The following is a 27,437-nucleotide window of genomic DNA, read 5'->3' on the forward strand; positions in this document are numbered from 1 at the left end:
ACAAGTGAATCATCGAACAAAATGAATCTGAGTCAAGAATCAAGATTAAACTTAGCTGAATAAATCCCAAAAGGGAGGTTGAATATATATATATATATATATATATATATATATATATCTACCACCAAAATATAAAAAATAAAAAATAAAAAAAGGCGTTAACCCGGGCTTTGTTATACATTAGTCACTATTCACCTTCACACCCCACACTTGAAAGCTTTTTATTTCTTTTTTCATAGGGTGTGGGATATGAGGTAATGAATAGTGACTGATAAGAAGATTAATTCTATTGGATATAGAGGTAAAGGACAATAAAATATCATTTTGATGGGCAAAGCCTGCTCATATGTAACTGGAAGTTGCTAAATCTATTCAAGAGGCTAGTTTTTGCAGCTTATACAGACAACAGACGGATATATATGTAAAATCAATTCATAACCATAGAGACATGGTAGGATCCTAATTGTTTGTTATTTTTGTGTTAGCATTGTCCAAACTAATGACCTTTTTTTCTGGAACTTCACAACAACATGAGTGTACAGCAACAGAGACAAGATGACCAGAGAACAAAGATTAAATATGCACCTATTCAATTTCGGGCTGCCACGGAAACAAAATGGTGATAGCAGCAGGTGTTGCAGAATGATGGACGTTTCAGTTTTTCCCGTCCATTTCATAGAGAGAATGGCCATCACTTTGCAATCAACTAAAGAAACATCCCTTAACAGCATCTTGGATGAATGTTTGGTAAGTGTGCACCCATTTGAATATGATTTAGCACTTCAATAATAAAGTGAACATATTAAAACAGATCATTACCTTCCATATCGGCATATAACTTCTTCCCCTTCTATAAGCCTCTCCACAGCATCTGAAGGAAGGCCAATCATCTCTAATGTCTTCTCCCAAACTTGGTATGATGTCTCAACGTTATGTGCTTCCTCTGAAGGATTTGTAGGACGACAATCTTGAGAAAGGAAAGCACAAACGGGCCACTCGTCTGCTTTTAACAACTCACAGTACTCTGGGACTTGAGGATCTGTGGCTGCAAAAAGAGCACTCCTTGAACCTGAAATGGCAGTGATTGACTTATGATGTCAGTTTGCATTTTTAGTTGCAGAATAATCTAGGTGTATTTAACACTAATTCTTTCTTTATTGTCTTCATTATACATGAAGATATTCTTCTGTTCCTTACTTGAAAAGCCCTTGAGATTTTATTGGAATGATTACAGTTATAAACTGTCGATTGTTGCCACTATGGGAGGATATAGTGTACACGTCATAAAAATAGTGATGGCTACACCATTTTTTTAAGAAACTCTTCAATTCCCACATTAGGATGAAAAATGTAATAATGTTTTGCTCATACCCGCGCCGCATCTAAAAGAAGTAAAACAGGTCAAAGTTATAGGGGCCTTTAAATAATTGGTTATCAGCTTGCATAAGAAAGAGATGTCTCCTTTGGAAAGATATCTACACTTCTCACGAATTATCAGGTCCAACAACAAAATCCCCTTCAACTTTATGTTCATTTGGTTAATGAAAAGACACTAGGACTTAAAGATGAGAGGAAGGAACATAAACAAGAAGAGTACGCATGCATATCGTTGTTACCCAACTCTGGATGACGGAGAAATCAGAAGATATTAATGCATCAATGAGATTAACAACACCATGTTTATAGAAGACCCAGTAACCCTATATAATTGAGAAGGTAAAAAGGATGTACTACGATCCTAGAAGACTCACCTTCTTGGGCATTAAAGATAAAATAGGGTATCAGATGATAAGCCGCTTGAACAATTTTGGGAAGATCCCTGGCCTGCAGTTAAATATAGTTAAAACCATGAAAATAAGAATATATATAACACAGCAACATTTTGAGATTATGAAGCAAATATGTTGAGCTTTTTGTTAGATTTAGTGAATGAAAAGACTATCAAGAAAACCTTGAACTTCTTGAGAACAATTCTCGTAATCAAATGGGCTAAACTAAATAAACAGAATAGCCTGGTTAGGGCCCCTACATAGGTCCCACATTTCATTTTCCAGGCCCATACACTTGTTAAGAGTACAGGCATATAAATTAACCATGTATAATCAACAGGTGAGGTTCTTCAGGCTCCAACATTTTAGCTCGGTAAGATAATTTGTTTTTTGACTATACACAACCATATGCACACTTCAGTTACTTCTCTCAACGCTCGAGTGTGTCATATTTTTAGAGAGGCTAATCTGGTTGCTGATTTTCTGGCAAAAGAAGGGGTCAATGGTAGGGTAAGGGATTTTTTAGGAGATGTTTTGGTCTGGGGAGATTTCGCGGGCTTGTTCGTATGGATAGATGGGGTATACCTTATATTCATCAGTAGACTTGTTTTTTGAGGGGTGTTTTCTGGTTAATTTGGGAAAAGTTGTATTCATGGTTATTCCTCCACCTTAGTGAGGGTTTAAAAAAAAAAAAAATGCACACTTCAGTTATATAGTGCCAAGCTATAATGTTGAAACAAGGTATAAATGATGGGATTCTCAAACTGGGTTACCATCAAAGCCAAAACATTCAAGCCCGCGGTAGTGGAGAGGATCTCGGTATTTACGTGTAACAGAAAGTAGTGTAAAGGCTTTATGTGAGCAGATTTCCTGGGCAAGTAAGCATAATATGACAAGAGACTTACAACATTTGTATGGACAATTCCAGGAGATACACATAATACACTAACGCCAGCTTCAGCAGGCAGCCGCTTGTGGAGGACACTGCTAAACATAACCTGCAATGTATAAGCTTCCCCCTTCAATTTGTTGTTTACAATGATAATCCATTTTTCACTATGTATGATCCTGCAGCTTGAGAGTTAATATTCCAATTTAAGAAGCTAACAGTGATGGTAGCAGAACTGAAAAGGAAAAAGGATTGACCACAAGGGCAATGAAAGGCAGAATAATTATGGTAATGTAGGTATGCACTCAAATGGCAGAACCACACCTTAAGAAGGTCTTGGCTAAAGCTAAAGACAAATTAGTATAAAAGATGAAAACTTTATGATTGTGAAAAGTAACAATGTATACAATGTAGATAAGCATGACCAATTATTTCTTTGGAAATATAGGTAATTAAGGATGTTAGTTATTTAAAATCTGCTAATGTAACCTCAGAAAGAAACTTTTCCAGCATGCCTTAATGAAGCCCTCTTTTGATCTTTTCATAGAATATATGAGTTAACTTGCTCTACTACTATTACTGATGACACTGTTGAATGTTTATTATTGACATTTGTAGATCTTAGGGTTTCAGAGATAAAAAAGAACTCGGTGAAAAATCATGGTAATAGCTAAAGTCACTCTCTACCCTCTAGCTTTTGGTTTGATAAGTAAACGATTGTATTAATAATAATAGGCTTAGCCCAAGCCCAAGTACTCTCTACCCCCTAGCTATTGCATATTATATTTTTTAGGGTGGATTTGACCATTTTCTTTTTTTGATAAAGATACTTTAGGGTGGATTTGACCATACTTAGTACAATATCCCCTAACACTCCCCATCAAGCTGGAAGACATTTTTTTTTTATTGGCACCGGGTGTCGGGGAATAGCGCCCCGACTAATCCCTGGGGTGCAGAGGCCCTCGGCAAGGAGTTTCCCATAAGTGTACCTCGGGTAATTCAAGGGAAAAATCCCCCAATCCGATGGGCCCCCTAGAGATTATTTGCACCCAAGCAAATTTGAACCTTAGACCTAGGGGGAACATACCCCAAGCCCAAGGCTTTTACCACTTGAGGGAACCCCTAGGGGTTAAGCTGGAGGACATATAAAAACTCAACTAGGAACAAATAAACTTCAACTAATTATGACATAGAGACTTGGTAAACATATTTGCAAGTTGCTCCTCAGATTTCACAAAAGGAGTAGAAATATCTCCACTCGGTATCTTATCTTGAATGAAGTGACAAAAGGAGATACAAAATTAAATTCAACGTACAATACAACTTGATCATCAGGATGAATGGAGAGGAGTTGGAGATGGGAGAAACCAATCTCCTAAAGAGAGTGTTGCAACCATGTCAACTCATTAGGAGTGTGAGCCACTACTCTAAATTCAACTTCTGCACTTGACCGAACAACTAGTATTTGTTTCCTACTCTTCCAGGTAACCAAATTGCCTCCCAACAAGATTTTTTTTTTTTTTATAAGTAATAAGTAGCTGTATTGAGAAAGATAGGCATAGCCCAAGTACACCGGAAGTATACATATGAGTACACCAAATTAAGAACTAGAAACTGTTACAAGAAAGTTATGGAAGCTGAGACCATTTAACTCTAAAGCAATGGCCCACATAAATAAAGTCTTCCAAAAAAATATCCTAAAATCCTCCGAGGAACGTTTATGATCCTCAAAAAGTCTATCATTTCGTTCTCTCCAAATACACTAGAAAATACAAATAGGAGCCATCTTCCACACTGCTGCAATCTGTGGTGTCCCTGCGATCCCTCTCCAGCTAGCTAGTAGTTCCACCACCCTTCCCGGCATTACCCAAGCTAGTCCCATACTACTGAATAAGTAATTCCATATGTCTCTAGCAAAATTACAATGTAGTAGTAAATGGTCTACCGATTCCCCACTATTTCTGCACATACAACACTAGTCCATAACTATAATTCCCTTCTTTCTTAGATTATCAATGGTTAGGATTTTCCCTAGAGCTGCTGTCCAAACAAAGAATGCAGCCTTGGGAGGTGCTTTACTCCTCACATATGTTCTTCCACAAGAAATCGGGCCTAGTTTGAGCTGAAAGTATATCATAAAAAGAGCAAACCGAGAATTTCCTTTTCTTAGAAGGTCTCCATTCCATCATGTCTTCAGCTGGAACCCCAACAGTGATGTTATACAGCAAGTTGAAGAACTTCTCCAGCACACTCACTTCCCAATCTTGTGCCTACCTAGTGAGGTTGATATTCCACACCTATGAACCATGACTAATTGCCCTCACATCACCCACCATAACTTCCTTATCTCGTGCAATTATGAAAATATTAGGATAAACATCCTTAAGAGCCGAATCTCCCACCCACACATCCTCCCAAAAGCTAATTCTGTTGCCATCCCCAAAACACAGCCGAGTGTTACGCGAGTAATCCCCCACCCTTGCCTTATATACTTCCACAACCCTACCCCGTAAGCCCACCTCCCCTCATTAGAACACCAACCCCCCTTGCACTCCCATACTTCGCATCAATTACCCCTTTCCATAAGGTTTCCCTCTCATGATTATAACGCCACAACCATTTCCCTAATAGAGCCTTATTGAAAAACCTCACATTACAGACTCCCAACCCACCATCTCTCAAAGGAGTACACACTCTATCCCAACCAACTAAATGAAATTTAAACTCATCACCTAGACCACTCCACAAAAAATTGCGCTGGAGTTTCTCAATCCTAGTTGCAATGCTCGCCGAAAGGGGGAATAAAGAAAAGAAATATGCGGGAAGGTTAGAAAGAGTGCTCTTTATAAGTGTGATTCACCCCCCTTTCGATAAGTACAACCTTTTCCACCCGGCTAATTTCTCTAACACCTCCTCCTAAATTGTCTTGGCTTTGAAAGTTGCTCCCAACAGCAGACCAAGATACTTCAATGGTAGCGAAGAAACCACACACCCCAATATGTTGGCCAATCCTATAATATTTCTTACCTCACCCACCGCAACCATCTTTGTTTTTAGCAAGGTTTATCTTCAATCCGGATGCCGCTTCAAAACATAGTAAGATTGCCTTCAAAGATTGAATATGCCCTGCCATTATTCAATATAAGTATCCCAACAAGATTCAATATAAGTAGATCTTTAATCTACTCAACGAAGCCAACTTACACCACATACAGTGGTGAGAGCTAGCAACCATATTTACAGGCACCATAACACTTAAAAGACACTACTAATACTCACTGAGAGCACTGGTGCACCATCAACCAGCACAAAGGATTGAAAACTAGCACTGACCCCTACTAACCGAGTGACAATGGTGGCATTACCGGCCATCAACAGCCACACACACCAACCACAGCCACCAATAGATTCAATTTTTTAGGAAAAGGACAGAAAAAAGGGAAACTACGAAAGGGTGACACCTTGTTTAACAACCTGCTTTGATATGATGGAGATCTCAAGGTTTTAGAGAGAACAAGATTTGGAAGTGAAAATGTAGGGCTAATAACTCTCTACCCTCTTGCCTGCATTGTATATGCTTTAGGTTACATTAGACGATTATCCCTCATGGGGTATACTTGGTAGTTGGTACAATTATACCTTTAACAACATGAATCCAAACAATAATCCTAAAGCAAAGCTAAAGTCATTCAGAGAAGTTGCCAAATACCTCATACATTGAACTTTTTCTGCTAGTTCCCCTCATAGCTTTTGGTTTTTTGTTCTTTTTGAAAAAAAAAGTTCTGGTAACCAGTACATATTTTACTGCAAAAGGGGAGAAACCTAGTGTGCACAAACGGAATGTAGGGCAAAAGGCAGGCAACAGTCTTGAATGCATATAAGAATAACAATTTAAGCTCAACAGTAGTAGCCTCCATGCCAGTGAAGTGAAATTATTTTTCTCTCCATATTATCAACAGCGCAGAAAGGGCCTGGTTCCAAAAGGGACTACTCATATATGTCTTTTAAATTTACCATTTTAGTGCAAAGGCAAAAAATACATCACGACATTTTATCCATGGCAAGCTAAGGTGTTCATCCATGCAAATTTCTAATTATTTTGATAAAAAATTAAAAATACTAAAAAAAACTAAATGTCGGATTGTTATTATTATTACTACTACAGTAGTATTATAAATTGTAGTAGCAGCTAAATAAACATAATATATTGATATTACAGTATCTTGATAGATCTTTCCTTTAGTCATAGTTTGGAAGGGAGATGGGCCAGCCTTTACAACTAAGGATGGGTTTTCTCTTTCATCGCCACTATTATTCCATAAGTTGTTTTGGTAGATTCAGATGACACAGCAATAGTAAAATAGAACATAAATCTAATGAGTCATGTCGCATGAGAACTGAAGCTTGGCATGCACTCATAAAGATGCCATCATGCAGCTAAAAATCAATCTCAATCATTTCGTATGGCATGCGACTCGGTATCTTTAGTTTCACAAGTTTTTCAAAAATTTTTAGAAATATTTTCCTCTTCCAATCCAAACATTTATTGAACTCCAAAAAAAATTGTCTCTCAAACTTCTTTTAATCTGATCATTTGCATTGGTTTTTGTTACAAAAACACAAAAACCAAAACAATTTTTATAAAACCAATAAAAAACCCGTTTTAAAAAATAAATAAATTTTCATTATACATACCTAGTTTCACAAAAACAATCCAAAACATATCTCAAAAACTTTATTGAAACAACTTTCCATTCTATCTATCTATTTTTACAAAACCCAATACAAAACACATCTCAAAAAATTTCCAAGAATTCTCACAAATCCAGGAAGAGGTACAAACCCATTGTTTGACCACGAGGCATTGAGGCTGCACCTTAGGTTGTAAGTATAAACTAAATACTACAACTGCTCTGAAGTTAAAAAATTGCAAGTAACTATGATAGTTAAATTGTTGCAAGTTAGACAATGATCAGTTTGTTTTTGCTTTAAAACGACAAATTTACAAACTGCTCGTTGTCATTTGAATAATGGCATTCACATTTGATATATAGTTTGAATGTTGATTAAAATCCTCAATCCGAGAAACATCATGCAAAACACTTTTTTTTTGGCTAGGCAATTTTGAGGGGAGCATTAGAGCCTCATTGTGAGGGGGATTTGGAACCCCCCAACTGAAAGCCCAATGGTCCCTAAGGACCAGGGTAGATGCCACTAGGCCAACGGAATATATTGTTTGAAGGACATTTGTGGGCAGGTTTGAATGTTGTGTCAAATAGCTGTCAACCACATTAAAATTACCTAATCGCATCTGAAGCCTTGTTCAAATGAGACATTGATAAACAAATCTCGGTTCTTTTTTTTTTAAGACATTTCTGGAAACCAACATACTTTTATAGTTTGTGAAACCACTATACTTCATTCTATTCTCATATTTAATTTTTGGATGTTATTCTATTTCTCATAATAATAAAATGTGTGGAGAACAGGACATGAATTTGATTCAGAATATTAGAGAAGGAAAAAGGATCGTTGAAATGGCAATTGGTGAAGAAGCGTGAGCGATACAATGTAAGTCTCAAGAGGTTAAGTCAGTCCACACAACTTACGTGGGTTCAGTAAGGTATGTATTCATTGCTCACCAGTAGTAATATCATATTCTGAATGAAATGTCATTATTTTTCCCATTTGGGGCTTTCAATGTAAAGCATATCGCGTTGTATGTTTTAGTGGAACCCACTTGATTTCTAATGATTTTGGCAATTTTGCCATTGCTGCCATGGAAGAAATGTCAAGTTGCTATCCTGAATATGATTTTCAATTTTGTTGGCTTCTAGCTTTCAGTGTGCTAAACCTGCATGCAACGTCCAGTTACACAACCAATGTGGTCTCAAAGCGGATATCATAAGCGCCTAACGTTAGAAAAGTTCTTACATTGAGATATTAGTTTGAGATTTGTCAATAATTCTACATACACAAGGGTAGATCTGAAGTTTTATAAATCTCCCCCAATATTTATTTTTGAGTAATTTTCTAGGTATGTTTCGTATGTGCGTGTTTCCTCTAGCTCTCTTTCTCTTCTTCTTGGAGCATTGGGCACTGTTCATTTTACTTTTTACAGCCCCCAAACAGCCTATAAGTTACAACACCTTTCTAGTCGTTCAACCCTAAATTGTAGCTCTTCTCAAACATCTATAAAAACCCAAAAACAACATATACTTTCCAAAGCCAATCAGTATCAAATAAAAAATAAAAACACACCTTTAAAACCGTTACTACATAGAAAATACTGCCCCCGATTTCTTCAAGAATAGATCTTTTGCCTTTAAAGTTGATACCAAAAGCCCTAGGGGTTGGCTCAAGTGGTAAAGGCCTTGGTATTGGTGGTATGCTTCCTCTAGGTCTAAGGTTCAAATCATCTTGGGTGCAAATAATTTTTAGGGGCCATCGGAATGGGAGAACTTCCTCTTGACTTACCCGAGGTGCACTTGCGGGAAACTTCTTGCTGAGGGCCAGTACACCCCCGAGATTAGTTGGGACTTTGTTCTCGAACACCCAAAGCCAATAAAAAAAAAGTTGACACCAAATCAACTTCCAAACATTCTACAAATCCCAAAAGTACACATAGACAGATTCCTTAAGTCTGTCCTACATGGAGGAATCTGTCCTACATGGGAAAGACTTCTCAAGATATGTTTCAACAGCATCCTACAAAATTGTGGTTACCATATGGTTTAATAGTAATAACCCAGATTCCATATATGGTGAATAGAATCCCACATTTCCTTGGAGGGAGAAGTTTTTACCCTTAATAATAATTCCAAGGAACTCTAATTGTAACATTGACTAGTCTACTACTTAGAGTTGATCGCTAGCAAGAAGTGTAGAACTTGAGCCGTGCCACCTACAATAGAATGGCCTGATGAAAATGTTAGGGTTTTGGGTATAGAAGGTGTTAAGAGGTGGCTTGAATTCAGATGAAACAGTGTTGTGTCGTATGTTCGCTCGAGCGGAGGTTCACTCAGCTCGAGCGAAATCAGACAGAGAGCTTCGCTCAAGCATCGCTCGAGATTCAGCTCGAGCGATATGAAGACAGAGAGCCTCGCTCGACATCCAGCTCGAGCGAATTCAGACAGAGAGCCTCACTCGACATCCAGCTCGAGCAAATTCAGACAGAGAGCTTCGCTCAAGCACCGCTCGACATTCAGCTCGAGCGATATGAAGACAGAGAGCTTCGCTCAACATTCAGCTCGAGCGATATTCAGTCCGAGAGTTTCGCTCGACATCGCTCGTCTGTTGGCTTGAGCGAAGTGTACAAAACCTATACTCGCTCGAGCCAATGTTCACAGAAGTGAATTCTCACTATTCCTATAAATACCAAACGACGCCTCCTTTGATTTTAACACTTCAGAAATCATTTTTTGTCTAGTTTTAGTGATTTCTTGAGAGAGAAGTTAGAGTGAGTTTGAGAGATAACTTCCTTGTGAAGTTTTGTATTATTCATCTGTACTTCATCTTTGTTGATAATGAAATCTCTGATACCGACCCCACCAGTGGACGTAGGCTCATTTTGAGTCGAACCACTTAATTCTTGGTGTTCTTTCTGTGTGATTGTCATCAATTTCTTTCGTTTATTTCCGCTACTATACTTCGAGTTAGTCTTAGATATACAGTTATTCCCAACAAACTGGTTCAGAGCTTGGCTCAAGGTGATCTGGTGGGATGGCTAAGTTCGAAGTGGAGAAATTTGACGGTCAGAACAGTTTCAGTTTATGGCGCATCAAGATGAAGGCTTTACTGCGACAACAGAGCTTGTCAAAAGTATTAGAAGTGTCGGTATCTGACGATTCTCCGGCTCCTTCAAAAGAAGAAGAAGAAAAGGTACACAGTACTATTCTTTTGTCACTATCTGATGGAGTTTTAAGAGAGGTTGCTGACGAGGAGACTGCAACTGGTCTCTGGTCGGCACTTGAGAATCTGTACATGAAGAGATCTCTCACCAACCGTTTGTATTTGAAACAACGGTTATACACTCTCAAAATGAAGGAAGGTACTCTTATTTCTGAACACCTAGATGAATTTAATAAAATCATTATGGATCTGAGGAATATAGATATTAAGCTTAAAGAAGAAGATCAAGCGTTAATTATTTTATGTTCATTACCCACATCTTTTGAGAACTTTGTGAATTCCATGTTGTATGGTAGAAATACAATTTCCTTGGTAGATGTAAAATCTGCTTTGAATTCTAAGAAATTGAGGAATAAATTGAGTGTGAAGAACACTAATGAACAAGCTAGAAGCTTGTTTGTTAAGGGGTCCTCAAGCAGGAGTAGATCGAATGACAGGGGTTCAGAGAAGAATAAGGAAAAATACAGGAGCAATTCACAAACAACATTTAGTAAGAAAAACGTCAAATGTCATTACTGCCATAAGTTTGGTCACTACAAAAATGAGTGTCCAAAATTGAAAAACAAAGAGGACGGCACTAGTTCCTCTAATGCCGTTAGTGTTGCTGATGATAGGTCTAACGACTCAGATCTTGTTCTAGCAATTAGCGACTCCAGTAGTCGCTTTAGTGACAAGTGGGTCTGGAATGTGTCGAACATTAGACAATGTCCGGAAAATTCCATCAAACATCTTAATTCTGACTGAACCAATCCCAGCAATTTTACAAGCCATATCATTCCCTAACAGAACGGAGCCTCCGTTGACTGATTCATAGTTAGTGAACCAGTCCCTCTTGGGACACATATGAAAAGTGCAAGCGGAGTCCATGACCCACTTGTCACTAAAACGACTACTAGAGTCGCTAATGGCTAGAACAAGATCTAGGTCGTTAGACCTATCATCAGCAACACTAACGGCATTAGAGGAACTAGTGCCGTCCTCTTTGTTCTTCAATTTTGGACACTCATTCTTGTAGTGACCAAACTTATGGCAGTAATGACATTTGACGTTTTTCTTACTAAACGTTGTTTGTGAACTACCCCTGGATTTCCCCTTATACTTCTCTAAACCCCTGTCATTCGATCTACCCCTGCTTGAGGACCCCTTAACCAAGCCACTAGCTTGTTCATTAGTGTTCTTCACACTCAATTTATTCCTCAACTCCTTAGAATTCAAAGTAGATTTTACATCTACTAAGGAAATTGTATTTCTAACATACAACATGGAATTCACAAAGTTCTCAAAAGATGTGGGTAATGAACATAAAATAATTAACGCTTGATCTTCTTCTTTAAGCTTAATATCTATATTTCTCAGATCCATAATGATTTTATTAAATTCATCTAAGTGTTCAAAAATAAGAGTACCTTCCTTCATTTTGAGTGTATAACCGTTGTTTCAAATAAAAACGGTTGGTGAGAGATCTCTTCATGTACAGATTCTCAAGTGCCGATCAGAGACCAGTTGCAGTCTCCTCGTCAGCAACCTCTCTTAAAATTCCATCAGATAGTGACAAAAGAATAGTACTATGTACCTTTTCTTCTTCTTCTTTTGAAGGAGCCGGAGAATCGTCAGATACCGACACTTCTAATACTTTTGACAAGCTCTGTTGTCGCAGTAAAGCCTTCATCTTGATGCGCCATAAACTGAAACTGTTCTAACCGTCAAATTTCTCCACTTCAAACTTGGCCATAGCCATCCCACCAGATCACCCTGAGCCAAGCTCTGATACCAGTTTGTTGGGAATAACTATATATCTAAGACTAACTCGAAGTATAGTAGCGGAAATAAACGAAAGAAATTGATGACAATCACACAGAAAGAATACCAAGAATTAAGTGGTTCGACTCAAAGTGAGCCTACGTCCACTGGTGGGGTCGGTATCGGAGATTTCACTATCAACAAAGATGGAGTACAGATGAGTAATATAAAACTTCACAAGGAAGTTATCTCTCAAACTCACTCTAACTTCTCTCTTGAGAAATCACTAAAAACAAGAGAAAAATGGATTTCTGAAGTGTAAAAAACAAAGGGGGCGCCGTTTGGTATTTATAGGAACAGTGAGAATTCACTTCTGTGAACATTGGCTCGAGCGAACACTCGAGCGAGTGTCGAGCGAACGTAGGTTTTGTACACTTCGCTCAAGCCAACAATTGAGCGATGTCGAGCAAGGCTCTCTGACTTGGATATCGCTCGAGCTGCATGTCGAGCGAGGGTCGAGCGAAGCTCTCTGCCTGAATTCGCTCGAGCTGGGTGTAGAGCGAATATCGAGAGAAGCTCTCTGTCTGAATTCGCTCGAGCTGAGTGTCGAGCGAATGTCGAGCGAGGCTCTTTGCCTGATTTCACTCGAGCTGAGTGAACCTCCGCTCGAGCGAATATACGACACAACACTGTTTCATCTGAATTCAAGCCACCTCTTAATAACTTCAATGAAGTCTTCTCTCCAGTGGTGAAACACAGTTCGATAAGATTGCTACTTGCTATAGTAGCATTGTATGACTTAGAGCTGCAGCAACTTGATGTTAAAACAGCGTTCCTACATGGTTAGCTTGACGAGACCATTTATATGCATCAGTCAGAGGGGTTCATTATTGAAAGTAAAGAAGACCATGTGTGCAGATTGAAGAAATCATTATATGGTTTGAAGCAGTCTCCAAGGCAATGGTATAAACGGTTTGATTCCTTTATGATTGATCATGGTTATTTGAGAAGTTACTATGATAGTTGTGTTTATCATAAGGAATTATCTGATAAGTCTTTCATTTATTTGCTATTATATGTTGATAATATGCTTATTGCTGCTAGAAGCATATCTGACATTGGTTTGTTAAAGACCCAACTCAGAAATGAGTTTGAAATGAAAGACTTAGGTGCTGCAAAGAAGATTTTGGGGATGGAAATCTTCAGAGATAGGAAAGCTGGAAAGTTGTACTTGTCTCAGGGAAAGTACATTGAGAAAGTGCTTCAGAGATTTGGAATGTTTGATTCCAAACCAGTAAGTACACCACTTGCTACACACTTTAAGCTTTCAGCTTCCCTATCTCCTCATACAGATGAAGAGGAACAGTTCATGGCTAGTGTTCCTTATTCCAGTGCAGTTGGCAGCATCATGTATGCAATGGTTTGCACTCGTCCAGACATTTCACAGGCCGTGAGCGTAGTTAGTAGGTATATGGCTAATCCGGGTAAGACTCATTGGCAGGCTGTGAAATGGATACTCAGGTATTTGAGGAGAACCTTGAACTTTGGCTTAATATTTGATAGAGATGTCGATCTCAGTTCCAAAGTTACTGGTTTTGTTGATTCAGATTATGCTGGAGACTTAGATAAAAGAAGATCATTGACAGGTTATGTTTTTCACTTTGTGTGGGTCTGCTATTAATTGGAAAGCAACACTGCAATCCACTGTTGCTTTATCAACTACAGAGGCAAAGTATATGGCAGCAGCAGAGGCTGTTAAGGAGACCATTTGGTTGAAAGGCTTGATCAATGATTTGGGTTTACAGCAAGATGGGATCTCAGTATTCTGTGACAGTCAAAGTGCAATACATTTGACTAAAAATCAAATGTATCATGAGAGAACGAAGCACATTGATGTCAGGTATCATTTTCTTAGAGAGATTGTTACAGAAGGTGTTATACAGATTCTGAAGATTGCTATTACAGAGAATCCAGCAGATATGATGACTAAGCCAGTTGCAATATACAAGTTCAAACTTTGTTTGGACTTGATTGGTGTTCGCATTTTGTGATTCCCGTAAGGGATTTGGTGGTGGGGATTGGTTTTGTGATCAGAGATTTTTTGTTGAGATTGGCAGAGTTCAAGCCAAGGTGGAGATTTGTTAAGAGGTGGCTTGAATTTAGATGAAACAGTGTTGTGTCGTATGTTCGCTCGAGAGGAGGTTCACTCAGCTCGAGCGAAATCAGACAAAGAGCTTCGCTCAAGCATCGCTCGAGATTCAGCTCGAGCGGTATGAAGACAGAGAGCCTCGCTCGACATTCGCTCGACATCCAGCTCGAGCGAATTCAGACAGAGAGCTTCGCTCAAGCACCGCTCGACATTCAGCTCGAGCGATATGAAGACAGAGAGCTTCGCTCAACCCTCGCTCGACATTCAGCTCCAGCGATATTCAGTCCGAGAGTTTCGCTCAACATCGCTCGTCTGTTGGCTTGAGCGAAGTTTACAAAACCTACGCTCGCTCGACACTTGCTCGAGTGTTCGCTCGAGCCAATGTTCACAGAAGTGAATTCTCACTGTTCCTATAAATATCAAACGGCGCCTCCTTTGATTTTAACACTTCAGAAATCATTTTTTGTCTAGTTTTAGTGATTTCTTGAGAGAGAAGTTAGAGTGAGTTTGAGAGATAACTTCCTTGTGAAGTTTTGTATTATTCATCTGTACTCCATCTTTGTTGATAGTGAAATCTCCGATACCGACCCCACCAGTGGACGTAGGCTCACTTTAAGTCGAACCACTTAATTTTTGGTGTTCTTTCTATATGATTGTCATCAATTTCTTTCGTTTATTTCCGCTACTATACTTCGAGTTAGTCTTAGATATACAGTTATTCCCAACAGAAGGTGTAGGAGGTGGTGAATGAGATCTCACATTGTCTAGGATGGAAAAGATCTTTTATAATAATTCCAAGGCACTCAAATTATAACATTAACTAGTCTTTTTAAAGTTATAGTGCATATGTAGCTAACACTTTCTTTGGATCGTTACACAAATATTATTTCTCTAGGAGAAGGGAGCCTGGAGGTATAGAAAAAAACAGAGTGCCCAATAGTACCAGTTCAAGCATGCTTAGTACACCCAATATCATAAAACACGCAAGAGATATAAATTAAAACAACAACCCAAAAAATAGCACAAGATTCTTAAAATTATCTTTCGAATATGAAGTCTGAAAACAACCATAATTGAATGCAAGAGATTTTCCGGGCCCACATATATTTGAAGGATTCAATATTGAATTGAAAGTGTACCTCTGCTAGCTTGCTGCTCGTGTATCCCACTAAGCTCGTGTATTTCCTTTTTCCAGAAACACAATTCATATCTTCTACGTCAACAAAGCCAACATAATGCATCTGAAGGGGAAAAAGGCAGGCCACTCTCAAGCTTAAAAGTGAAGACCAATAAAAAACGAATGCTTCACATGTTGTTCAATGTATTATTAAGTGCTACTTTATTATACTTGCTAGTTTGGGTAGTGGAGTATTCTCAGAATACTCCATTACTATTCATTATTTTATTATTATTTTTTACCTACTTTTCACTACTACTCACAGAATATCTAAGATCTTCTAGTTCTTAAAGCGGTGTTTTCACATGTATACTTCCGGTGTACCTGACTTACGCCTATCTTTATATCAATAAAATTTCTTATTACTTATAAAAAAAAAATATTTGAGATCACCTCACTACCCAAATGCAACCTTTGAAACATAAACATGCATTTGTGTTTAATTTGGATATCTAGCAAAACTAGCCATATTTGAAATTCACTCGCTATGCCTTTACTGACAAATGGGAAATAATAGCAAGTTTGCAAATATTATTGACCGTAAACGGTAGAGTTCCTTGTGCAATGAAACTCAGTAGTTGCAACTCCTTAATGGAAAATGCTAAATGTACTTAAGAAAAACTTGCAAAAAACTTACTTCTCCACATGTCAGTTATTAATATGCTGAAAACCATGAAATTTGAATTTCAAAAGAAAACTAACAAAATGAGTCTCGTAAGTAAAATTGTAAATACATATAGCAATACTCCTTAATTATTCAGTTTTTTGGAGAATTCTAGCAGTTAATTCCCATACATGCCTAGTTTTGTTGCCTACACGTCTTTATCAACTTTCACAGCAATAAAAAAGAAAAACAAAACAAGAAAACATAAAACACACATCTAGTTAACACGTATTTCTTTTCCGAAGCAGAGAAAAAGGTGCAAGAAAGGATAGTCAGTAATCCCCCTTTCTAACAGCTTGCTAACCATAATAATGAGTAATACAATAAGAAAAAATAAAAATTGTAGGAGAGAAGCAATACAATTAAATCATAAATTATTGAATGTACTTTAGACAAAAATATAGATTTGCTTTTTTTTTTCTTTTCTCATCCCTTTCTAAGGATACTTTCTATGAATCTATTCCATACTCCAGCCAACAGTGCTGGAAAACTCTATGCTTTGCAAAAATTAGTTGTCATAGCAGCCAATGACAGAAGGAAGATCACTGGTATGAATGATCATGGTGGAACTTACAACGGAATTAACATTAACGATTCGACTCGGAGAGCCTCTGATAAGAGATGGCAGCAGCAATACTGACAGCAATGCTGGAGCAAGGTGATTCACTTGGATGTGTTCTTCATACCCATCTTTTGAGAATTTTTGTGGCTCTGGATACAACAAATCCATTCATATCATTTAATAGACAAAACCATAACAACTATTATATTAAACATCAATAGTCTATATTCAAATTCTTTACAGACAACAAGATAGGAAAGCACCCAAATTGTTGAAAACAGCTATAAAATTTATATTGGAAAGAGTACCATATAAAAGAAGAATACAAGACATAAAATCCCAATCATGTCAGTTTGCGGAAAATGGTAAAGCTACTTCAACAACAGTGGAAATTGTCAAACAAGAATGATAAGTGCAAGGATGAAAAAGAAGTTCTAGGAATGCATAGAGCTTAAACCTGCTGTTGTTGAGGAAGCAAATGAGAAAGACATAATTTGACTGATTCAAGAAACAATATAACATGCATCTATACATAAACATTCAAATATACTCTATAAATAAACTTTCAAATATACACGAATAGCGTGTCCACATGGAGGAGAAATTACCTTTTTAACTCTTCCAAAAGGAGGACCCAGCGGTCACAATGATCATTTTTAGGGCTTGGAGTAGAAAATAATTATTTTTTTGATCAATGAGATAAGTTTGATTGATGATCAAGAGAAATAAACAAAGGTAATTTCTCCTCTCTTTTTTCTTCTATACTCTATATTCTTCAAATTGACATCAGAGCAATCAAATCCTAAAAAAAAAAAAATGTTATCTTCTGCAGTTGCTAATGTCAACCAGACAAATTCTGCCGCTGACAGAAGTGTAGCCTAGGGTTTTGATCAAATCTCGTGTGCTTACCCACCAATGTTGTTTGAGATAAATAGAAGATCATCCTTCCAAATTTTCTTCTTGTTTCTTTTTTTAGTTAAATCTGAAAAAGAAAATATGCACGAGAGTAACTGGCATCTTATAGGATGTTTCTTGGATCTCTAGCTCCTAACTAGGTGCATTCTCTTGTATACATTCTATTTACTTGGTTTATGCCTATTTCTCGTATTAATAAAAAAAACTATTTTACTTATAAAAAATTCATTAAAAAGAAAAAGTTGTAGTTCTTGGTGGTAGTAATGGTAGTTCTAGTGCTTGGACAGCGGTGAAAATAGGAGAAAGAAACGTTGTATGAGTAAATGATATATCATGTGACATGTAGGAATTATAATCCTCTAACATGAAAGAACCAACATGCCATTCAATGCAAGGGAAAATGACATGTCACTCAGTGCAAGGGGAAATGACAAAAAATCTGAATGAGTAATATTTTCAGTTTAAAAAATAACCCATCACTAGACCTAGTGTTTGCACTAATTATTAGGTAAGATGACTGCTCTACTTGTCTTGTTTATGTGGTATGATTTGCATTGACTAGCTTTAGAACATGATATTTATTAAGTCTAGCTATTGTGTATTGGAGCTATTTGGTTGGATGTCTGATTTAAAAGCCAAAGAGGAGTCACGCCTCAGAATAAGGGTAGAGAGTCACATGACCTCCCAGAATGAAAATTTAACTCTGCAAAACACAACAAGTATATTTTTTTTATAAGTAAAATTGATTGTATTAATAATAATAGGCAGAACCCAAGTACACAAGAGGGTATACAAGAGGTACCACGTATTTAGGAAGTAGAAATGGAAACATGAAAATCATGAAGATCAAGGCCATTGAAATCTACAGCTTTGGCCCATAGAAATAAAGTTCTGGCAAAAAGTAATCTAAGCTCCTCTAATGAACGCTCCTTGTCTTCAAACGTCCGGTCATTATGTTCCTACCATAAGCACCACATAATACATATAGGAACCATCTTCCACATAGCTGTGATTTGTGAAATACCGCCTAGATTTGTCCAACTGGCCAAGAGCTCAAACACAACTAGTATATTAAGACTCAAGAACCAAAATTAGATGCTCCCACATATGAAAAGGTTTTTTGGATTAGTCAATGGACTTTGTTTCTCAAAGCAACCAGAGATTAGACAATGGAATGTTTCTCAACACTGGAAAAGGTATTTGGGATGCAACCTCTCAAACTTATACGACTAGGGAATGCAACACAAATCTATGAACTGAAACGTCAAATTCATGGGACAACCTAAGCTGGGTGGTCAGGAGCAACTTCTTTTTACGGGCTTTGTGCTTTGTGCAGGAATCAAATCTCTACTGAAAATTTCACAAATTGAGTATGCAGTGAACACAATTGAATTCTCGAAAATACTGGAAGAGAGACTCATTTATGGATTCCTTGCCGGATTTAATTTGGAATGTAATTTTTTTAAAGTTCAGACCTCAAGAAACAAGCCCCTTCCATCTCTTTGATAGGTGTTTGCTTCAAGATGAGGGGAGTCGTCGAGGTGCTCTGCTTCATTCTTCCTCACAGGAACAATCTACCTTAGTTACCACATCTTATTACAAGATAAAAAAATAGTTTGAGAAGGGTTAATATTGTACTTTCCATACATTTCCTATTTTTTGATTTTTACTCTATTAATTCTCAGTAAATATCTTTATTAGCTGTAGAAATCAGTTAGTTTGTTACAGATCATTTCGTGTATATTTAGACCATCACTGTACAGTGAAAGACTGTACTGAATAGAGGAATATTTTCACACCTTCTCCATCTTCCTTCGTGCTCTCTGTTTCCCTTTTGATTCTCTGTTTACTTTTCATTCTAAAACTAACATGGTATCAAGAGCCTCGAGAGCACCATCCATGGAGGATCTCCTCGACAGTTCAGACGAGTCTTCTTCTCCCACCCACCCTTCTGTTCATTCACGCATTCCTTCAAACAACAACCATGCCGTACATCTGACCCAATATCTTAACCTCACGGACCCTAGCAACCCATTTCGTCTAGACACTGGTGACAACCCCGCCGTGATTTTAGTCACGAATTTACTCACCAGTGAAAATTATTCCACCTGGTCGCGAGCGATGCGCAGAGCACTTCGCGCGAAGAACAAATTAGCCTTCATCTCCGGATCGATTTCTAAACCCACTGACCCAGATAATCCACTCTTTGATCTATGGGAACGCTGCAACGATATGGTGGTTTCGTGGTTACAAAATTCCATCAGCCCTTCCATCAAATCTAGTGTGGCATTTGTTGATGACGCTCGTGAGATCTGGCTTGATCTTGAGGATCGTTTCTCTCATCAAAACGGACCTCGAATTTATCAGCTCAAGAAGACCTTAGCTAGCCTTCTTCAAGAATCAGACACTGTAAGTGTTTATTACGGCAAGCTAAAAACCCTATGGGATGAGTTGTTGATTTATGATCCTACTCCTTTTTGCAAATGTGGTTCAATGAAAATTTTATCTGATCGTTACCAAAGAGATTTGTGTTTTTCAATTTCTAATGGGGTTAAATGACACTTACTCGCCTGTTAGGGATCAGATTATGCTTCTTGACCCTTTACCTCCACTCACCAAAGTTTTTTCCCTCATTCAACAACAAGAACGTCACTATAAAATGGCCTCTGTCTCTCCTTCACCTGACTCCATGGCATTTGCCATCAGACACCCTTACCCCACTTCCAACAAATTTTCTCTCCAATCTAAATCCAAGAAAGACCGACCTTACTGTAACCATTGCAAAATCACTGGCCACACTTTTGAACATTGTTTCAAAGCTGGTAATGCTGAGGCACCTATCTGTTCTCATTGTAATATGACTGGACACACAATGGAGAAATGCTATAAGCTTCATGGCTATCCACCTGGCCATAAATTGTTCAATAAATCTCAAAGTCCATCTGCTCTTGCTGCTCAAAATGTTTCTGACCTAGAGGATGACAGTGATGTTCGAGTAGGTCTTACTAAGGCTCAATATCAACAACTTGTGGCTTTACTTCAACCCCGGGAGCTTGTCACTGCTGTTCAGCCCTCTGCTAATCAGATTCAATCCAACTTTCCCTCCACTTCCACTCCTCACATTTCTGGTATATCTCCTTGCTTATCCACCAGCACACACGACACTTTGTCCTCTCAATTTGCACATTGGATCATTGATACAGGCGCAACAGACCACATGGTCTGCTGTTCCTCTTTGTTGACCACCATTACAGCAAATATTTCTCACTCAGTCAGATTACCAAATGGGACAAATGTCCCTGTCACACACACTGGAACAGTCCAGTTAACTCACTCCATTCTCCTCACTGAAGTTCTATGTGTCCCATCTTTCAAATTTAATTTGATTTCTGCAAAAAAATTGGCTGCCACACTCACTTGTTGCCTAGTGTTCTTATCTGATTTTTGTCTCATACAGGACCTTCTATCTTGGACAACGATTGGGAAGGGTGAAGTGAGGAATGGTCTTTACTACTTGCTCAATACTAATGTCTCTCCATCCACTCTGGTCACCACACTTCAGTCCCTCACCAAGAACTCCATAACAGCCTCTGTTACTACTTCCAATAATGTTGCTGACCTATGGCATTGTCGCCTTGGTCACCCTTCATTTCCCGTTTTACACATGATTACATATCCTATTGTAAGAGATCATATCTCTGATTTTAATACAAAAACTTGTTATGTTTGTCCATTAGCAAAATTTCAGACTTTCATTCCCTCATAGCACACATAAAATGACTAAACCCTTTGAAATGGTGCACTGTGATCTCTAGGGACCAAGTTCTGTCCCTGCCTATGATGGTTCTCTTTATTTCCTCACCATAGTCGATGACTTCACCCGAAGTACATGGCTCTATCTCCTTCACAATAAAGCAGAAACCAGAAAAAGCATCATATCATTTGCCAACCTGATTGAAACTCAATTTGATTTAAAAATAAAAATTCTGAGAAGTGATAATGGCAAAGAGTTTCAAATGCAAGAATTTTTCAATACAAAAGGCATCATTCACCATACTAGTTGTGTTGCCACACCCCAACAAAATGGGGTTGTGGAAAGAAAACATCAACACATACTCAATGTAGCTCGGGCCTTAAAATTCCAAGCCAACCTCCCTCTTGAATTTTGGAATGACTGTGTCATGACAGCCACATACCTCATCAATAGGACCCCTAGTCCTTTACTTAACAACAAAACTCCATTTGAACTTTTATTTAATTCTCCACCATCTTACTCTCACTTAAGAGTTTTGGGTTCTCTTTGTTTTGCTTCCACCCTCCATCAAGGTAGGAAGAAATTTGACCCTAGAGGTCGCATGTGCATCTTTCTTGGATACCCTTTTGGCACTAAAGGCTACAAACTTCTTGACCTTGAGTCAAGAACAACCTTCATCTCTCGGGATGTGATATTTCATGAGTCCACTTTTCCTTTCACCATGACTAATCACTCACCTACTTCTTCTTCTAATCCCACATTTGTTTTCACACAACCCTTACCTAACACACTTGACTTTCCCATTTCTGTCCTACCTTTTCAATCCATCACACCAATGCATACAGCCACCTCTTCACCCCCACTTGCCCCCGACACATCACCCATATCTAACCCCCCTTCCCCAACATCTTCACCACTCATTTGCACCCCTTATACCCCCACTAACCCTCCTCTACGCAGGTCCACCAGAGTAAGAAGAGCTCCACAGTATTTGCAAGAGTTTCACTGCAGCCAGACCTCACTTCCAACCCCTTCTCAACTGCTGTCCACTGCTATACCTGGTAGTCCTTGTTCTCTTGCCAATTTTTTATCTTATCAGAAATTTTCTCCTGCCTTTACTGCTTTTTCAACTTCTATTTCAACCATTTCTGATCCCATTACTTATAAACAAGCTGTGAAACATCCTGGATGGTGTCAAGCCATGGAAGTTGAATTGTTAGCCTTAGAACAAAATCATACTTGGGTCATCACTGATTTACCTCTTGGAAAAGAGGCTATTGACTGCAAATATGTTTACAAGACCAAATTTAATGCTGATGGGTCTATAGAAAGGCTAAAAGCACGGCTTGTGGCAAAGGGGTTTACCCAACAAGAAGGAATAGACTATACCGAGACTTTTTCCCCCGTAGCCAAGCTTGTCACTATGAGAGTTTTACTGTCCATTGCTGCTATTCATGGCTGGTCTCTTCTCCAATTTGATGTTAATAACGCATTTCTCCATGGAGATTTAGACGAGGAGATTTATATGCGTAAACCACCCGGTTACAACAAAGGGGGACCCAACCAAGTATGCAAACTTCTCAAAAGTTTATATGGCCTCAAACAAGCCTCACGGCAATGATATTCTAAATTCTCCTCCTCACTCATTGCCTTTGGTATTCACCAATCTAGAGCTGATTACAGTTTATTTACTAAATTAGATGGCACTTCCTTTACTGCCCTTCTAGTTTATGTAGATGACATTATTGTTGCTGGAAATTGTCCATCCTCTATTGCATCTCTTAAATGCTTTCTTAACACCTAATTTAAGATCAAAGATCTTGGTTGTTTGCGCTACTTTCTTGGCTTGGAAGTTGCTAGATCCTCAAAAGGGATTCACTTATGCCAAAGAAAGTATGCTTTGGACATCTTGGCGGACTCAGGTACACTTGGCAGCAAACCTCTCCAGCTTCCTCTTGAGCAGAATTTCAAACTTAGCAAAAATACTGGAGTTCCTCTATCTGACCCGAGCACTTATAGACGACTTATAGGTCGTTTGCTGTATCTCACAATTACTAGGCCTGATATATGCTATGCTGTCCAGCTACTAAGTCAGTTTATGGATCATCCAACTACCTCACACTTGACCACAGCCCATAAGGTTCTTCGCTACATTAAAGCTGCTCCTGGTCAAGGCCTCTTGCTTTCATCTTCTTCTCAGCTTCAGATCAAAGCATATTGTGACTCTGATTGGGCCTCATGTCCTGACACACGTAGAAGTGTTACCGGCTATTGTGTGTTTCTTGGTGACTCACTTGTTTCTTGGAAATCCAAGAAGCAATCCGTTGTTTCTCGCTCCTCCGCTGAAGCCGAGTATCGCTCTATGGCATCTACATGTTCTGAAATTACTTGGTTGCGATATCTACTCAATGATCTTCAAGTTTCTCATCCACAGGCTGCCTTACTACATTGTGACAACCAAGCAGCTCTCCACATAGCTGCCAATCCTGTTTTCCACGAAAGAACGAAGCACATTGAATTGGATTGTCACTTAATCCGGGACAAAATTCAAGAGGGAAGCATCACCACAGCTCATGTAGCCTCAAACAGCCAGCTAGCTGACATTTTTACCAAGGCTTTGCCCTCATACCTTATACGGCAACACTTGTCTAAGATGGGAATAGTGAACCTCTATTCTCCATCTTGTGGGGGGCTATTACAAGATAAAAAAATAGTTTGCGAAGGGTTAATATTGTACTTTCCATACATTTCCTATTTTTTGATTTTTACTCTATTAATTCTCAGTAAATATCTTTATTAGCTGTAGAAATCAGTTAGTTTGTTACAGATCATTTCGTGTATATTTAGACCATCACTGTACAATGAAAGACTGTACTGAATAGAGGAATATTTTCACACCTTCTCCATCTTCCTTCGTGCTCTTTGTTTCCCTTTTGATTCTCTGTTTACTTTTCATTCTAAAACTAACACATCTCAATGTAATAGATGTTGCTCCAGATTTAAAAGGACATTATTTTGGAATAGATCACGACATATTTGAGAGAGATACTGGAGAATTAAGCTGACTGATTTAATTGTCCACTAAGAACAATGCAATTTGACTCAGTTCCATTAGCTGGAAGGGGAGCTGTTAAGGTTAACTTGAGCACGGGTACAGAGTAGCAAAACCATATCAAGCTTAATTTGGCATTGTTCAGCGACCTCAGATCAGTTTGAATTGTTTGAACCTCCCTCCCCCCTCTCCCTCTCTCTCTCACGCGCACACACACACATGCATAACCACTACAGATCAAATGAACATCTTTCCCAAACAAAAAAACAAAGCACATACATACAGATTGATAAATAATGCGGTTATGAACCAGAAGTTAAACTAGTGGTCTAAATTTCCCAGGGTGGTTAATATGTCATTCAAGACCATGACGAGAAAACAAATAATGCAGGGACATCTTAAAGACTAACCTCCGATGGAAAATATCCCCGCATTGTTAATAAGAACGTGCAAAGGTCCCAAACGTGCATTCCATGCTTCGGCGAATCTCACAACGGAATCCAAAGAGAGAAGATCAAGCTCCATCACCTTAAATACAATTAGCACCATCAATATAGGTGAGTATGTACACCACAAAAGCATATTATTATGATGTACCATTTTGAGTAAACAAAATTTGCAATATGCTAAAATAGAGGTTTATGAGGCCAATAACCTCGATATTGAGAGGAAGGCCCATTCCGGACCATTCGTTCTGCCACTTCTGGATCAATTCGCTAGCCGCTTTGGGGTTCCTCACAGCCATCACAACGTGCGCCCCAGCCTCCGCCAGTTGCCTATTCCAAACGAGAAAAAAGAGTAAAAACAAACAAATTTTTCTTTGATTTGGAGATAAGATTCATCCAGACACGGTGAGGGAGCCAAGAACCTGGCTATTTCGCGGCCGATACCGCTTGTGGAACCGGTGACAATGCAGGTGAGATCGCTGAGGGGAGGTAAAGGCAAAGGGTTCTGCAAGTGGCTGGCGATAATTCTCTGGAACAGCATTTCGTATAAAACATTGAACCACCCTCTCACCCATTCTATCCATCCCAACCTCTCTTTCTTCGTCCTCCTCTGTTTCTGCTTCTGCTTCAGCTTCTCCTCTTCCTCCTCCTTCACTTCCCCTGATGCAGACGACGCCATCTCAGATTCTCAAACCCTCTCAGTGAAGAGCGAACAATTCAAGATGGGCACTCCTTTTGCTGGTAATGCTGCGGTGGAATCTACGTCGACTGCTTTACGTATGGTACTACTCTCGACACGTATTTATGAAAATATTTTACATACCAAAAACTTTAAAATACTTACTTCTCTACTCATAAATATTCATAAATATTTTATAATATTTACACTGTTATAAACAAATAAAATTACTATAATATTTATCACTATTAAATATAAATAAAAATTATAATCACTATAATATTTATCACTATTATATATAAATAAAAAATAAAATCACTATTATATATAAATAAAAAATAATATTACTATAATATTTATCACTATTATATATATAAAAATAAAATAAAATCACTTCAATATTTATTAATATTAAAAAATTACTATAATAAAATCACTATAATATTTATTACTAAAAATAAAATTATTATAATATTTATGGGACCTATATCTTTTTCAACTACTTATTTAAAAGTCAACAACTTAATATACTTCACACATCTAAACAACTCAAAATACTCTTAATGAGATCTACAAACTCATTCAAATCTCTACTCATAATTATTTATAAATATTCTCAACACTTTTTAAGTATTCTCACTACTCAAACGTAGTTAATTTTTAAAGACAGTTAAAAAATGTATAAATATAAGGCAGTTAAAAAAATGTATAAATATTAAGTTTGGAGAGAGTATTTGTATTTGTTCGCATACCAGATGGACTAAAGTGGAAAGATGACAAATTAATCAATATTAAAATATGAAAAATATTTTAATTATAAAGATATTATATAAAAATAATTTTATAAATTGAGGTAAGTTGATATAATTGATTAAATTATAAATTTATTTTTATTAAATCTAACAGATAAGATTATATTACGTTAATTTATAAAATTTATTTATAAAGATATCATTATTCTTAAAATATTATATAAAGTTATTTATAATGATACTAACATCACATGGGACGACTTCACGGGACTGTGCATTTTTAAACTACTGTTTGAATTAATTAAAATAAAAATATTATAAAAAATTATTTAAAATAGAGATACTGACCGAAACGGTTCACAGGCAATGCGGTGACAGTACATTGTTTTTTTAAGGAAAATGTTATGGATCCGGCCCCGACAATGGTACCGACAGATTTTTTATTTATTTAATGATTAATGAATTATTTTTTAACGATATTATAAATTTTTAAAAAAATATTAAAAGAAATTAAAAAAATGCATAAAAAAAGAAGAATGAACGTATCGAGAGGATTCCTCGGTGGTTGTAGTGCTAACCTTCTTTTTTTTTTTTTTTTTTTTTATCTAATGTATTATCTAAATTTATTTAAAGTAATGATATTAAGAGGAGCAGTGTTATCCATAAGTGTCACACCCTGCACATTAATTTAAAAATATGTCATTTTATATTTTTATCTTATTTTATTTACAAACATGCTTGGAATCATTTCCATTACGTAAGTAAAAAAAATAAAATGATATATTTTTAAATGGGTATGCATGGTGTGAGGCTTATATCTAGAATTTTTCTATTAAGAGATGTTTGGAGAATTAGATAAGATAAATAATTTGTAAATAATAGAATATGATTTGTGAAATAATTTGAGTTAAGATGTTTTATTAAATTTTGAGAAAAAATTAAATAAAATTATTATAAAGTAAAAATATTATTATAGTA

The 27,437-nt window shown here is 37.5% G+C and overlaps 1 protein-coding gene across 1 annotated transcript; it reads right to left on the reverse strand.

The window, feature by feature from the left end:
- Positions 1-296: 296 nt before the first annotated feature.
- LOC109012223 (dehydrogenase/reductase SDR family member FEY-like) lies at positions 297-25,803 on the reverse strand. Its single transcript, XM_018993755.2, has 8 exons — positions 25,451-25,803; positions 25,238-25,358; positions 24,993-25,110; positions 16,874-17,010; positions 15,598-15,699; positions 2,675-2,767; positions 1,752-1,824; positions 297-1,069 (listed from the first exon to the last, which is right to left on the reverse strand). Exons 1-8 carry the CDS (start codon positions 25,705-25,707, stop codon positions 816-818), a joined length of 1,155 nt encoding a protein of 384 aa, XP_018849300.1. The 5' UTR covers positions 25,708-25,803; the 3' UTR covers positions 297-815.
- Between the last annotated feature and the right edge of the window lie 1,634 nt (positions 25,804-27,437).

The sequence above is a fragment of the Juglans regia genome, chromosome 15, assembly GCF_001411555.2.
Source record: "Juglans regia cultivar Chandler chromosome 15, Walnut 2.0, whole genome shotgun sequence".
Taxonomy (NCBI): Eukaryota; Viridiplantae; Streptophyta; class Magnoliopsida; order Fagales; family Juglandaceae; genus Juglans; species Juglans regia.

Coding starts and splice junctions, on each gene's coding strand:
- LOC109012223 (XM_018993755.2), bottom strand. CDS start 25,707: ATGGCGTCGTCTGCATCAGGGGAAGTGAAGGAGGAGGAAGAGGAGAAG. Junction 25,111..25,237: donor GCCTTCCTCTCAATATCGAG/GTTATTGGCCTC, acceptor ATTGTATTTAAG/GTGATGGAGCTTGATCTTCT. Junction 15,700..16,873: donor TCGTTAATGTTAATTCCGTT/GTAAGTTCCACC, acceptor TTTCCCCTTCAG/ATGCATTATGTTGGCTTTGT.